Source organism: Antrostomus carolinensis, unplaced genomic scaffold (genome assembly GCF_000700745.2).
Source record: "Antrostomus carolinensis isolate BGI_N321 unplaced genomic scaffold, ASM70074v2 scaffold15187, whole genome shotgun sequence".
In the NCBI taxonomy this organism is placed as follows: Eukaryota; Metazoa; Chordata; class Aves; order Caprimulgiformes; family Caprimulgidae; genus Antrostomus; species Antrostomus carolinensis.
Window position 1 is genome coordinate 39,623 of NW_010328212.1, and position 12,705 is coordinate 52,327.

Consider the following 12,705-nt stretch of genomic DNA (forward strand, 5'->3'; position numbering starts at 1 on the left):
GGTTGGAACTGGATGAGCTTTAAGGTCCCTTCCAACCCAAACCATTCTATCATTCTATTATTAAATTTTGGGGAACCAGGACTGAGTCTGCCAGGGGAATCAATGTGTGGATGGTACCTGGCAGAACCCTTGCTCCAGCTCATGCTCCAGGCTGGCCACACCTTCACATCTTTGGCACATAGCTCACCACACACTTCTGTTCCTGTTTCAGATGAGAGGACGCGGTCATTTTTAGACATATCTGACAACACCAGTCACATACTTCACCAAGGACGAGGGAGGTCCTCTGCACCCTCCGTGAAGGAGCTGTCGGCTCTTTATCTCTCCCAGACAGCTGCTGCTGCTGCTGACGCCGGCAGCCCCGCACAGTCGGTAAGCACCGCGCACCACCGTCCTCCCCCTCACAAATCACCAGCGGCATCTGAACAATGTCCTGTCCCAGCAAGTGCTTGTAAGAGGGTGAGAGAGAACATGCCTGGTTTCATAAATCTGGGGAAACATAGCATCTGTTTTTCCAAAAATGACCATGTCATTTGCAAATATTGTACAAATAAAAGTGCTGATATGGATGTATATGATGTATAAGCTGCATATACATACACACACATACACATTTTATTCACACATATATCAAACACACACACACCTACATCCATTAGCCCATACAAACGGTTTATTCATACATAAGATTTCTGTTCTATTTGCACATATATATTTACACACTCACATCCATGGAGGAAATATTCAGCACCCAGCAACACATACATCTCCATGCTACATCCATTCCAACATATATGTCCATATATGTCACACCCAGGCATAATTTTACAGTGCAACCTCCCTGTGTTCCTTTGTTTATAGTCCTTGGTTTGGGATCCAGGGATTTAACCACCTGCTCCAGTTTGTATCACAGGATAATTCAGGTTATAAGGGTTATGAAGCACCGAGCTACATTTTTCCCATTTCCCCAGCTCCACTGGTGATCCATGAGTAACATGGGATGTGATTTCACATCTGGACTTTTCCTGCAGGCACATCCATGCTCCTTCACCTTCTCAATCTTTTGCAGTGTCCCTGTCCAGGGACACAGCCTCTCGAGCATCTATCAGGGCTCTGTACAGGAGGAATTTAGATTGAAGCAGTCCCAGTTGAAAATAAATGAGTGGAGACTGAAACTGGAAAATTACAACTGGTTAGAAGTTTAAGAAAAAAAAAAGGAAAGCCATTTCAACACAATCCATAATGCAATTACAAATGTAGATCTGTTCTATTTTTAAAATATTGACGTATAAACAAAAATATAGGCTAAATCAAACTTTGGAGAAATCAGTGGTTTTCCCCCAACTCTAAACAAATGTGTTCGGGACTTTGTTTGTTGTCTGAAACTTTTGGAAACAAGTATTTCTAATCAACCTGGACTAAGGTTGTTTTTCCCAGCTGTACAGAACTACCAGCCAACCAAAAAAAAAACCACCCCAAAAACCTCACTTGTACTGGTTTTCAGGTCTCTGAGGTCTCTGTAGCTGATATGTGTTTATATATATACATATATATATATATATACACACACACACACATAGATAACCTGTCTTCCTATGCCGTTGGATATCATTTCTCCTCTGTCTTTTCCAGAGTACTGTGAAGGACAACTCCATTCGCTCTCCCCACAGACAGATAAAAAGCAAGGTAAGAAATGTTAAAGATAAGCACTGTTATCTAACCAAATATTTGTGGACTGCAGTGGAGTGTGATTTAAATACCCAGACAAGGCAGCAAGGAGCGCTTTCATACTGAATATAGCTATCAGCTGCTCAGTCACCCTTCCCCACATTCAGAAGTTATTCACAGATCCTAAAAAAACCCCCTTATTTTTGAAAGTGCATTCGAAATATGTTGGCTCATGTGAAAGATTTGAATTTTACACTTGCTGCAAAATACACTGATTTTGGTGTTCTGTTTGTTTTGGTTTTTTGTTGGGTTTTTTTTTTCTTACTAATGTTCAATACTTATTTTTAGCCGGAACAATGTGTGTAACAGAATGAAATAACATCGCGCGCCATTGCTTTGAGCAACAACTAATAATATTCCAGGCATAACTCTACAGACGTAACTCCACAGGCATGCCAAGGGTCAGCAGATCTGTTTACTGAAAGGAAAGCCACCAGGATTATAGTCTCTTTTAGATAATGATTAGAGGCCTCAGCTACCTTCCCTTTGGATAAATGCCGAGCCAGTGCAAGCCGCAGGTATTCAGTTCAGTGTTTGGCACCCAGGATCCCCAAGCTAAGGAGAAAAAATGCAGAAAGGGAGGCTCAAAGCTGGGCTAAAGAACCACAGTCCAGCCCATCAGTGCTGCACCCTCTGTTCACTTCTCTACCAATGATGCTGTGAATTCGAGCTGAGCTCAGGCTGAGTCTAAACAGATCTCACTTCTGCTGGCCCCCAGCTATGGATGTTACCCCAACCCCTGGTCCTTCAGCCGTGCTTTTTCCTCCTAACAGAGCACAGAATTTGGCCTGCTAACTCCAGCAGTTTGTAAACCTTAGTTAGCCTCATGCCTGTGCAAGTCTGCAAGTCGAAAGAGCTTTATTTAAGTCTCTAATTGTATAACTGTGCATCTGTTGTTGTGCACATGATGACCTGGGGTACACTTGTGGGTCCAACAGAAGAAGTCATGAATCAGACAAATGTCTTTCCCCAAATCCTCATTCCTGTGCAGTGGGCAGCCCATGGCGCTACTAAAAGCCCATCATGTTAGCTCACTACCCAAAAATAGGCTGTCCTCATCAGCTCAGTTTGACACTTTTATTTTTTTCCCCTCTCCCTGTTTTCTTCTTGAGACTTCTTCACAAATAGCTCCTTGGATTCCTCCTGCATCCATACCCTATATCTCCACTCTCTGTAGGTCCTCACACTGCCCTAGACACTTGGGAGCAGGAGGGAGAAGTTAACTTTTAGCTCATTACTCTAAGACAGCCCTCTTCGTGCTGTTCTTGCGGTCACTCTCTCTTGTTGACACAGTCCAAATTGGGCACCTCTGTTACGCTGTAGCTGGACTGAATCCTGGGGACTGTAGACTAACCACCGCACGTGCCTGGATTAAAGACCTTGCTTTAGGAGATAAAGACCTTGCGTTGCTGTGGAACTAGAGCTAACACCAAGCCCGGAGCGTGTGCAGTGGTGTGATGCTTTGGAGTGCTGTGTGCTACTGAACCAAAGGTATGGAGCTTAGTAGGTGCATGGATTTCCCTTATTGGCTGGCTTTTACCTTTGCCGTTCTCACTATTAACGGCCATGGGGTTGGGGGGTAAGAGATGATGCTGACATTTAAAACTGTTTCCCCAAAGATGTCAGAAGCTCAGAAATCATCTGAAGTTGCCATCAAGAAAATGGAAGATGACTTACCTCCCCCTCCCGCCCTTGGCTCAGTCCAGGCCATCGCTCCAGGGAGCCAGGATCTCAACCCACTCCCTGTACCTCCTCCAAAGCAAGCCTTCTCCAAGTTCTACCAACAGCGTCAAGTGAACGAGCTAAAGAGGCTCTACAGACACATGCATCCTGAGCTGAGGAAGAACTTGGAAGAAGCTGTGACTGAGGACCTGGCAGAAATGCTTAATACTGAAGATCCCAATGCACAGGCATCTGTGAACTTGGACAAAGTTCTTCCAGGAGAGGTTCAGTCCATGCGCTGGATTTTTGAGAACTGGGCGCTTGACTCCATTGGGGACCATCAAGCCACAAAGAAGCTGGCAGAAGAAGAGATCATTCCTGGTGGAGATGTGAAAAATACTTCCCTGAGATTTGAAAGCCAGTCAATCAACGGGGACAGTCTGTCAACATCAACCAAGATATCAGAAACAGACCTTGCTAGAGGAGATGTGCATACTGCCCGGTGGCTGTTTGAAACCCAACCACTAGACTCATTAAACAAACTGTACATGGATGAAACTGAATTGCAGGAGGCAGTTCTCAAGGACCCTGTCCAGGGAGGTGATGTGAAAGGTGCCAGGCAACTCTTTGAAGCACAGTCCTTAGATGCCATAGGACGCTGCTGCTCAGTGGAGGAGAAGAGCATCCTACAACTCAAGTCAGAAATCCAGGAGCTAAAAGGTGATGTTAAGAAGACTGTCAGACTCTTCCAAACAGAGCCCCTCTGTGCCATCAGAGACAAAACCGGGAACATCCATGAAATCAAGTCTGTCTGCCGAGAAGAAATTCAGAGCAATGCAGTCAGAACGGCTCGCTGGCTGTTTGAGACTCAGCCCCTGGACACCATCAACAAGGACACTTCCAAAGTGCAAATAATCCGTGGGATTTCATTGGAAGAAATTGGAAGGCCAGATGTTAGTGGAGCAAGGTGGATATTTGAAACTCAGCCTCTGGATGCTATCAAAGAAATCACAGTTGAAGAACAGGATTTCAAGGCTTCAACAGATTTTGTCACAGGGGCAGATGTCAGTAAGCAACGAATGCTCTTTGAGACCCAGACTCTTGATTCTCTGAAAGGAGAAGATTCAGAAAGCGTAGTAGCCAAAGAACAAGTCATTGGAGGTGATGTTAAATCTACACTCTGGCTATTTGAAACCCAGCCAATGGAAACCCTAAAAGACAATTTTGAGGTGGGACATTTAAAGAAAGTAGAACTTTCAGCAGAGGAGAAGGGAGATGTGAAGCAAAGAAAACATGTCTTTGAGACCTGTCCCTTTGGCAGCATCTCCAAGGCATTTGAGGAAGAAATTCCAGCCACCAGCATGGAAGAAGTAGTGAAAGGGGATGTGAAGTCTTTCAAGACCCTGTTTGAGACTCTGCCCTTAGACAGTATTAAGCAGGCTGATGCTGAACCCATCACCAAAGAAGAGGAGAAGATTCCAGCTGGCAACGTCAAAGCCAACCAAATCCTATTTGAGACAACACCTCTGTATGCCATCAAGGATAGCTTTGGCAATTTCCATGAAGTCACCTCTGTAAGCAGAGAGCAAATCATCAGTGGTGATGTCAAGAACTACAAATGGATGTTTGAAACCAGGCCCCTGGACCAGTTTGATGAAAGCACCAAGAAAGTGGATATAATACGGGGGATCACAAAACAAGAGGTGGTGGCTGGTGATGTCAGAACAGCCAAGTGGCTCTTTGAAACTCAGCCCATGGACGTCATTCATCACCAAGCCATGCAAGGTGAGGAGCATCCCTCAGTGAAGCGGGAGATCTCCCAGCGGGGGGATGTGAAGACCTGCAGGTGGCTTTTTGAGACTCAACCCATCCACACCCTGTATGAGAAGGCTGAAAAGAAGCAGGAGGAGGATGGCAGTATGCCCCAAGCTGATGTGAAGTCATACACATGGATGTTTGAGACTCAGCCCCTGGACTCCCTGAAAGGCCAGGAGGAGCAGTATTTACAAGTCAGTAAGGCATACAGTCAGGAGGAATTGCAGGGAGTTGATGTCAAAACTGTCCGGCACCTATTTGAGACTGAGCCCCTGAGCAGCAGTATTGGTGGTGAAGCTGACCGAAAGAAAACAGTGCGGTACTCTAGTCGTGTGGAGATACAGTCTGGGGAAGTGTCCAGAGTGAAGGAGTTCTTTGAAGCTAAGCCCTTAGATACAGCCACCAAACCAGCATCCCAGAAGGATGATGGGACAATTGAAGCCGGATCCGTGCACAAGTTCACTTGGCTCTTTGAGAACTACCCCATGGACTCCCTGAAGGACAGCTCTGAGGGCATCCAGGAAATCCCCCCAGAGAAGGATATCAAAGGGGGAGATATTGGAGGCAAAAGATTTGTATTTGAGACCTACTCCCTTGACCAAATCCATGATAAAGTAGACGAGACAGAGCTCCAGAAGATCCAGAAAGACACCATGAGCAAAGCTAGTGTTAAGTCCTGCACAATGCTCTTTGAAAGCCAACCCTTGTATGCTATCCAGGACAAAGAAGGGAGATACCATGAGGTCACCTCAGTGCAGAAAGAAGAAATCATGAAAGGTGATGTGAAAGGCGCCCGGTGGTTGTTTGAAACTAAGCCCCTGGATCAGATCAAGAAGGAAGAAGAGGTGTTTGTGATTAGGGCTGTCACCCAAGAGGACATCAAGAAAGGAGAAGTCCAGGCTGCCCGGTGGAGGTTTGAGACAGAGCCTCTTGACTCCTTCTCAGGGGGAAAGATGTCTGTGCCCAGAACAGTAGATGATGTGCAGAAGGGAGATGTTCAGTCCAACAAGCAGCTCTTTGAGTCCCAGCAAGTGGGCCAGAAGAAGTACGTGAGGATGGTCAGTGTCAGTGATGTTCAGAGGGGTGATGTGAGGACATCCACTTGGCTTTTTGAAAACCAGCCTGTGGACTCCCTGTATGGGGATGCAGAGAGAAGTTCATCTATCAGTACAGTGCAGAGAGAGGACAGCCAGAAAGGGGATGTAAAACGCTGCACCTGGTTGTTTGAAACCCAGCCAATGGACACCCTTAAGGACCCAGAGGTGGTGGCCAGTGCTGGGGTCCAAGAAGCAATTCCTCATGCAGATGTGAAAAGTACAACGTGGCTCTTTGAGAGCACACCCTTGGATAAATTTAGTGTTTCTGAAGGTAGTATAGAAACAGAACTGAAAGAAAGGACCATGAAGGAGACCTTGGAGACGCTCTGCACTTGCCAGGCTATTCAGCATGATGGAATCCTCATTGAAGCCAATGATATGGAGAGTGTGAAGATGGTGAAGTACCAGCTCAGCAGCCCAGGTGCTCCAGAGATCCTGAAAGAGGAGATTGTGGGAGGCCATTTGCAAAGGATCATGCTGCAGCTCCTGCACAGAACCAATGTGGAAGCACAGAGTGTGCTGGTGGAGGAGGACAGAGAGGGTAATATCAAAGTAAGCCCATTGCAGCTACTGGACCAGAGTGAAGCTGGCAAAGAGGACTTGAGCGGAAATGTAGCTAAGGCTTTACAGGGTCTCCTCAGTCAAGACGCTTCCATCAAAAAGGGGATGGTCTTACAAGAGACAAAGTCAGGATCAGTGAAGATGACTCTCTACTCACTCCTGATCCTTTCTGTCCAGCAGAAAGTTGTCAAGGGGGATGTGAAATCAACAATAGGGAACCTGTTGGCTTCTTCCCAGGAGCAGAAAGCAACAGCAACCATTAAGCGTGAGGACAACGAGAAGGGAAACGTCCAGCTTTTTGCAAGCTGCATTGAGAAGGGAGATCTAGACTATCTGAAGAATCTGCAGCAGGAGTCGGAGATACAATCCCTCATCTCTTCCCAAGCAGAGCAGGGGGCAGATGAGAGTGCACCGCGGGTTGTGCAGGGGGCTAAGATACAGATCTTACCAACCAACCAACAAATAGCCAAAGTCATTGCAGAGGGTGAGCCAGGGGCTGTGGAGGGAACAAAAAATGTATTTGCATGTGAAAGTTTGGGCAAAGAGGGTGCGTTAGAGAGAGAGGCTGTGCATGCAGCAGGTGTGACAGGCACCACTGTGCAATGTCTTGGGAAGCCACTGCCCACAGTGATGGGAAAGGAAGAAATTCTGTCAGGAGGGCTTAAAGTGACTACAAAGTCAATCCAAAGGGTTGCAGATGTCAGCAAGAAGGTGGAGAAAGAAGAAGTTGCCAGTTTGAAGGAACCCAAAGCTATGATACAGGACAAATTTCCAACCCAAGTGATGGCTCAGAAGGAAGAAGTGGATGGGAAAAAGCAGAGTTTGGTGACTGGGGAAGCCAGACAGAAGCAGCCAGAAGAAAAGGCCCTTGGGAGTGATCTTCAGGCTGCAATGCAAAGCCTGAGGCTAGCAACAGCAGAAGCAAAAAACATTCAACACCATGTCCAGAGCAAGCTACAGAGGAACAGGGAGGAGGTCCACACGGCATGCAAGCAGCAGGCATCCAGCACAGAGGGGACAGTGACCCTTCAATCAACCGTACACCAACAAGACTCTGCATCCACCACACAGGAGAGCACCAGCACTGCCATCAGGACCACCACCACTAGAATCCAGGAGACATCCAAGACCCACACAAGCGTGTCTCAGAAGAGCATAGCATCAAACAAAAAGGTCAGTGCTTCAGAGGAAGTACAGGGAGGACAACTATTGAGCCAGGAAAGTCAAGTTGTGCCTAGTAGAGATTTTAGCATTAAGGATGGCCTTTATACTGCCACACCCGTGAAAACCTATATAAACCCTTGTGTTGAGTCTGATTACAAAGAGCAATCAGTGCAAGAAGAAAGAGATGTTATTATCAGAGGGGATGTGCAGACAGCTATCAGAGCACTGCAAAGTGCCGCCACAGAACAGCGCCTGGTAGAAAAGGAGGATGTTGTCCGAGGTAATTTAAAAGCCACACTTCAGTCACTGGAAAAGTCTAACGTTAATGTCTCCAGAGGGGATTTTAAAGCCGCTATGATATACAGAAATGCAGGGCAGTCCTATTCTATGTGTAAAAAGAAAAATGAGACTCAAGTCGTTAGTAACCAGACTGCTGTAGTGGCTTCAGGGTCGCAGGCTGATAATGACTTTCCTCCTCCTCCCTCAGTTGCTGTGATGAAAGCAGAGCATTGCCCACCCTCAACTAAAGCAACAGGAGAAGGTGCCCTTCCACTACCAACCAGCAAAGATGAAGCCCCAGGATGTTCTGCAGCATTCCAGACCCCTCTTCTTGCCCTCCCTTCTCAGTCCTGCAAACCCAGTGATCAGAGTCCTACAGAGAAGCCCAGGACTCCTCCAAAACCAGAAATTACTGCCCCATCCAGGAAAAAACCCATTCCCCCTCCAAAACCTGAGCACCTCTTACATGAGGCACACTCTGCCACTGCAAATAACAGCATAAGCAGACCAGCCAAACCCATCCCTCCACCCCTGCCTCCCAAACCTCCAGGTTTGAGGGACATCAGCAAGCCAAAGCCTCCTCCCACAGAGCTGGGATTAAGCTGTGTGGAAGTACATGAACAATCAGGCCATGAGGAGGTTCAGGAAAAACTCTGCACTTTGGAGACATCTGTGAACAAGGTTGTCACCACTCAGGGTATGAGCCCGGAGAGAAAGGGGCCGAAATACACCACCAAAACCCCTCTTCAAATGGCAGAGGAAAGGTACAAGGCCAGCAAAGGAGGACAAGGAAAGGTGGAATCAGACAGTGCTAAGACTTCAAAGACAATAAAAAATGGAGTGGTTAGTTCTGAAGTTGAGCAGGGAACAATGAGTGGGAAGGCAGCAACTTCAAGGAGATGTCTAGCTGAGGTGGTTCAGAGGCATATAGAGCTGTGCCAAGACAAGAACAGGTGCTCTTCAGTATCACATCCAACTTACCCTGGTAGAGCACAGACATTTAATATGCAAGGACAGATTGAGCCAAGCAGCTCCCCTGTGGGCCACACCACTCCTCCAAAGAGAGGTGATGACATTGCACAAAATGCTTCATCCAAGGTGGAAAGTGTGTCTAATTCTTATGGATCGTGTGATAGTCAGAGAGTTTTGCAGCAGGTGAATGAGAGGAGGCAAGTGTGTCACTCAATGTCCTTCCATCAGCAGTCAGTGAACTATTTTGAGGGGCAACAGCAGGGGAATAGTGGGCAATTGAAATGTCCTGATAGGGAGACAGAGACACCTGCCCAGGAGAAGTCAGTAGTTGTCATGAGAGAAAAAAACAAGAGAGAAACAGAAGATGAGCGTCGGAAGAGGTTGTCGGTACACAAAGAGGAGATCATGAAAGGCAATGTCAAGGAAGCTATGGAGATCTTTGAGAACCTCAAGAGACAGGAGGAGCTGCAAGAGATCTTGACTCGGGTAAGGGAGTTTGAGGAGGAGACAAGCAAAGTGGATGTGAAAGCTCTGAAGACCTTATTTGAAAAGGTCCCTGACTGGGTTGTTCATCAGAAGGCCCACCAGGCCAAGCATCAGGATAAGGCTGAGACACTCACAAAGGAGGACACTGACAGCATCTCCTCAATGGAGCTGGTTTTTGGTGATCTGGAACGAGCAAGTGCTGAGATTACCCATCTGAAGGAGCAGACACTTGCCCGGCTCCTAGACATTGAGGAGGCCATCAAGAAAGCTCTTTATTCGGTCTCTAGTCTCAAGTCTGAGTCAGACATTGCTGGGCTCTCTGGTCTGTTCAAGGAGTCCCTGGGGAGCACCCAAAGCTCTGTGAGCAGCAGCAATATCCGTAAAATCAGCATTGTCTCAAGCAAAGCCAAGCAGGAGGGACTCACACTGGAGACAGGGGAAGCAGCATCTGTGGAAGGTGCAAAGGGGGCAGAAAAGACTGAGGTAACCAAAGCAGAGCTAGAGGTTCCCCGCCTCGTTCAATCTCGTGTCAGCTCTCCCTCCTCACCTTCCTACATCTCCATCGAGTCTGCTGCCAGGAAACCAGCAGAATCACCCAAGACAGCACAAACTCCCTGCAACGTCCCTTCACCAGACTGTCCTGGCACTCTAGGAAAGAGGGATTCTTCTGCTCAGGACAGCTTTAGCTCCTTTAACCAGCCATCAGCAGAGTCTACTGGGCATGACATGACCCCCATGGAGAAGAGACCAGAGCCCATTCAAACAAAAGTTGGGCTGAGCTCAATGAAACAGCCCACCCTTGGCAACACCAACCATCCGATGAGTGAGAAAGAGAGGGGTTCTCTGGACACCTCCAAAGGCAGCTGCCACTGTGGGATGAAAGGAGGCTTTTCAGACTACTGCTCCCTGAATGTTCCCAGCCCACAAAATCCACGGAGGCAGAAAAGTATCTTGGAGCTGCAGACAGGACCCGATGGGTCCAAGCTCTATGGAGCCACCCGGACTGTCATGGAGCAGTATGAGGAAATGGACCAGTTTGGAAACAAAATCATCACTTCGTCCACCACAGTCACCAAGCAATCTGAGACACAAACAGCTTCCAAGTGTGATGTGGCCTCTCATTCCCAATATGAGGTCTCTGGTTCACCCATGTTTCGGAGGTACTTGAAGAGCCCAGGTGAAGACTTCAGCACCAACGGCAGTTTTCAAGAGCCAGGAGTGGTCTTTGTCACCTTTGGCAACTCCAAGCCAAAGAAATAGGAAATTTGGGAGAGCAAGAAGGAATTGTATAAGACAAAAAAGAAAGTCCACAATAAAAAAAAAAATCACCTGGTTTATCCACATTACGCACAGGGATTCATTCATCTACACCCTAAGGAGTTCTCAGGGGCACCGTCTTGGTGTTTGCATGCAGAGAGGACAAACGCAGTCTGTCTTGACACTGGAGGAGAACAGCCCTCACCTGGCCAACCCAACAGACTGTGCTGCACCACAACCCAGAGCTCTGACACTGTTAGAAGCACAAGGGAAAAATCCATCCACAGGCATCTTAGAGTAGCTTCTTCTCCCTAGGATGTTTGGGGAGGGGGGGATTGTATTGGGCTTCTCTGAACTAATGCAGAAGAAAGGATAAGGTAGGACGAATTAAAGAACCAACCAATCTGGTCACTGGCAAACAAACACCTATGTGCTATCTTCTTTTTCTAATTTCAGTACAGACTTTCCAAGAAGGGCAACCTAAACACACATATATAGTCATGCTTATACTGATGGATGGGTTGGATAGGTTTTCTTTTAGCCATTAACAAAAGAAAAGGAAAAAACAAAACCAAACCTCAAAGTGCTGTCACTATTGGGGCTGGGGAGGTATTTATCAGTTTATTTTTCAGTTCCTGGAAAGTACTCAATGCTACTGAAAATTGTCAAACCAAGACCTACAGCTGTTAGTGCTGTTCTTCCAAAGAAAGATGCTATGAAAGATTCTCCACTTGAGTCAGAATGGTTACTGCTTTCCTTTCTTTATTTTTAGAATTGTAATTTATTATTCAATATATACAAAAACCTTATTTTAGATTTTCCATGCTTTCATACATGTTTACTGTTTAAATTCATTTTGAGACTTTGTAAAGCTATTTTCCTTTTATTATTACTTTGTTTTGTACATTCTCAATTCAAGATTTTAGATATTTTGTGGGTTGTTTCTTTTTTTGTTTTTGTTTTTTTTTTTTAACTTCTATTGCTGCGTTCTGAAGGTAAACATTACCTCTAAAAATACTTTGGTCTGATTGAGTTTCTTTTGTGAAGTGCTTGTTTCCTTTCAAAGTACCTAGAAATCATCTCTCAATGAACCTGTTGAATCGTATATTGAGAGCACTCTAAATCATTGTAGGGATTTAGTCTACATCTTCACAATGTGGGTGGATTAACGGCCCTGCGGCAATCAGCATTCATACCCTGGTCTGAAAACTGGGTTGAGTCCAGAATGATATACACCACCCAATTCAGGACCCTGTGTAGGTATGTGGAGACTGGGTAGGATGTATACGCCAAGAAAGGTCTGAACACTTGCCTGTATCCATTTCCTCCATGTGAGAAGGCAGCAGAGGTGTTGTGCCTCCAGAAGCCTCACAAAGAAGGGCAGTTGATCAATCAGCCATTGCTCAGTGCTGTGACTCAACTCACCTCACAGGTTGACTTCAGTTTGGGAATGAGGTGAGCAAGCACAGAGTTTGTTCCATGTGTGAGAGAAGGTGAGGAGCCTACAGAGTGACTGGGTGGTTTCTCAGGAAGCTGTGTCCTACCATCTGGTTTAAACTTAGACTACCAGCCCCTGGTTATGACTGTAGACCATCTGGCTGGTCTATGGCAAGACACCCCATCTCTTAGTGCAACATTTTAGTTTTCTGCAGAAAGGAACATAAATTTAATTCAAAAAACCATC

At 46.4% G+C, this 12,705-nt stretch overlaps 1 protein-coding gene across 4 annotated transcripts in view; it reads left to right on the forward strand.

Moving 5' to 3' along the window:
- Positions 1 to 11,822, forward strand: part of LOC104528240 (xin actin-binding repeat-containing protein 1) — a 34,264-nt gene extending 22,442 nt beyond the window's left edge. For 2 of the 4 annotated variants that reach the window (XM_029086004.1, XM_029086005.1), the window contains 3 exons: positions 212 to 372; positions 1,633 to 1,686; positions 3,348 to 11,024. In XM_029086004.1, coding sequence (XP_028941837.1) covers positions 3,348 to 11,024 — 7,677 coding nt within the window. In that variant the 5' untranslated portion in view covers positions 212 to 372; positions 1,633 to 1,686. Of the gene's footprint in view, positions 1 to 211; positions 373 to 1,632; positions 1,687 to 3,347 lie in introns of all 4 variants that reach the window. The other 2 variants (XM_010172182.1, XM_029086006.1) reach the window with 2 other exon arrangements.
- Positions 11,823 to 12,705: the final 883 nt, after the last annotated feature.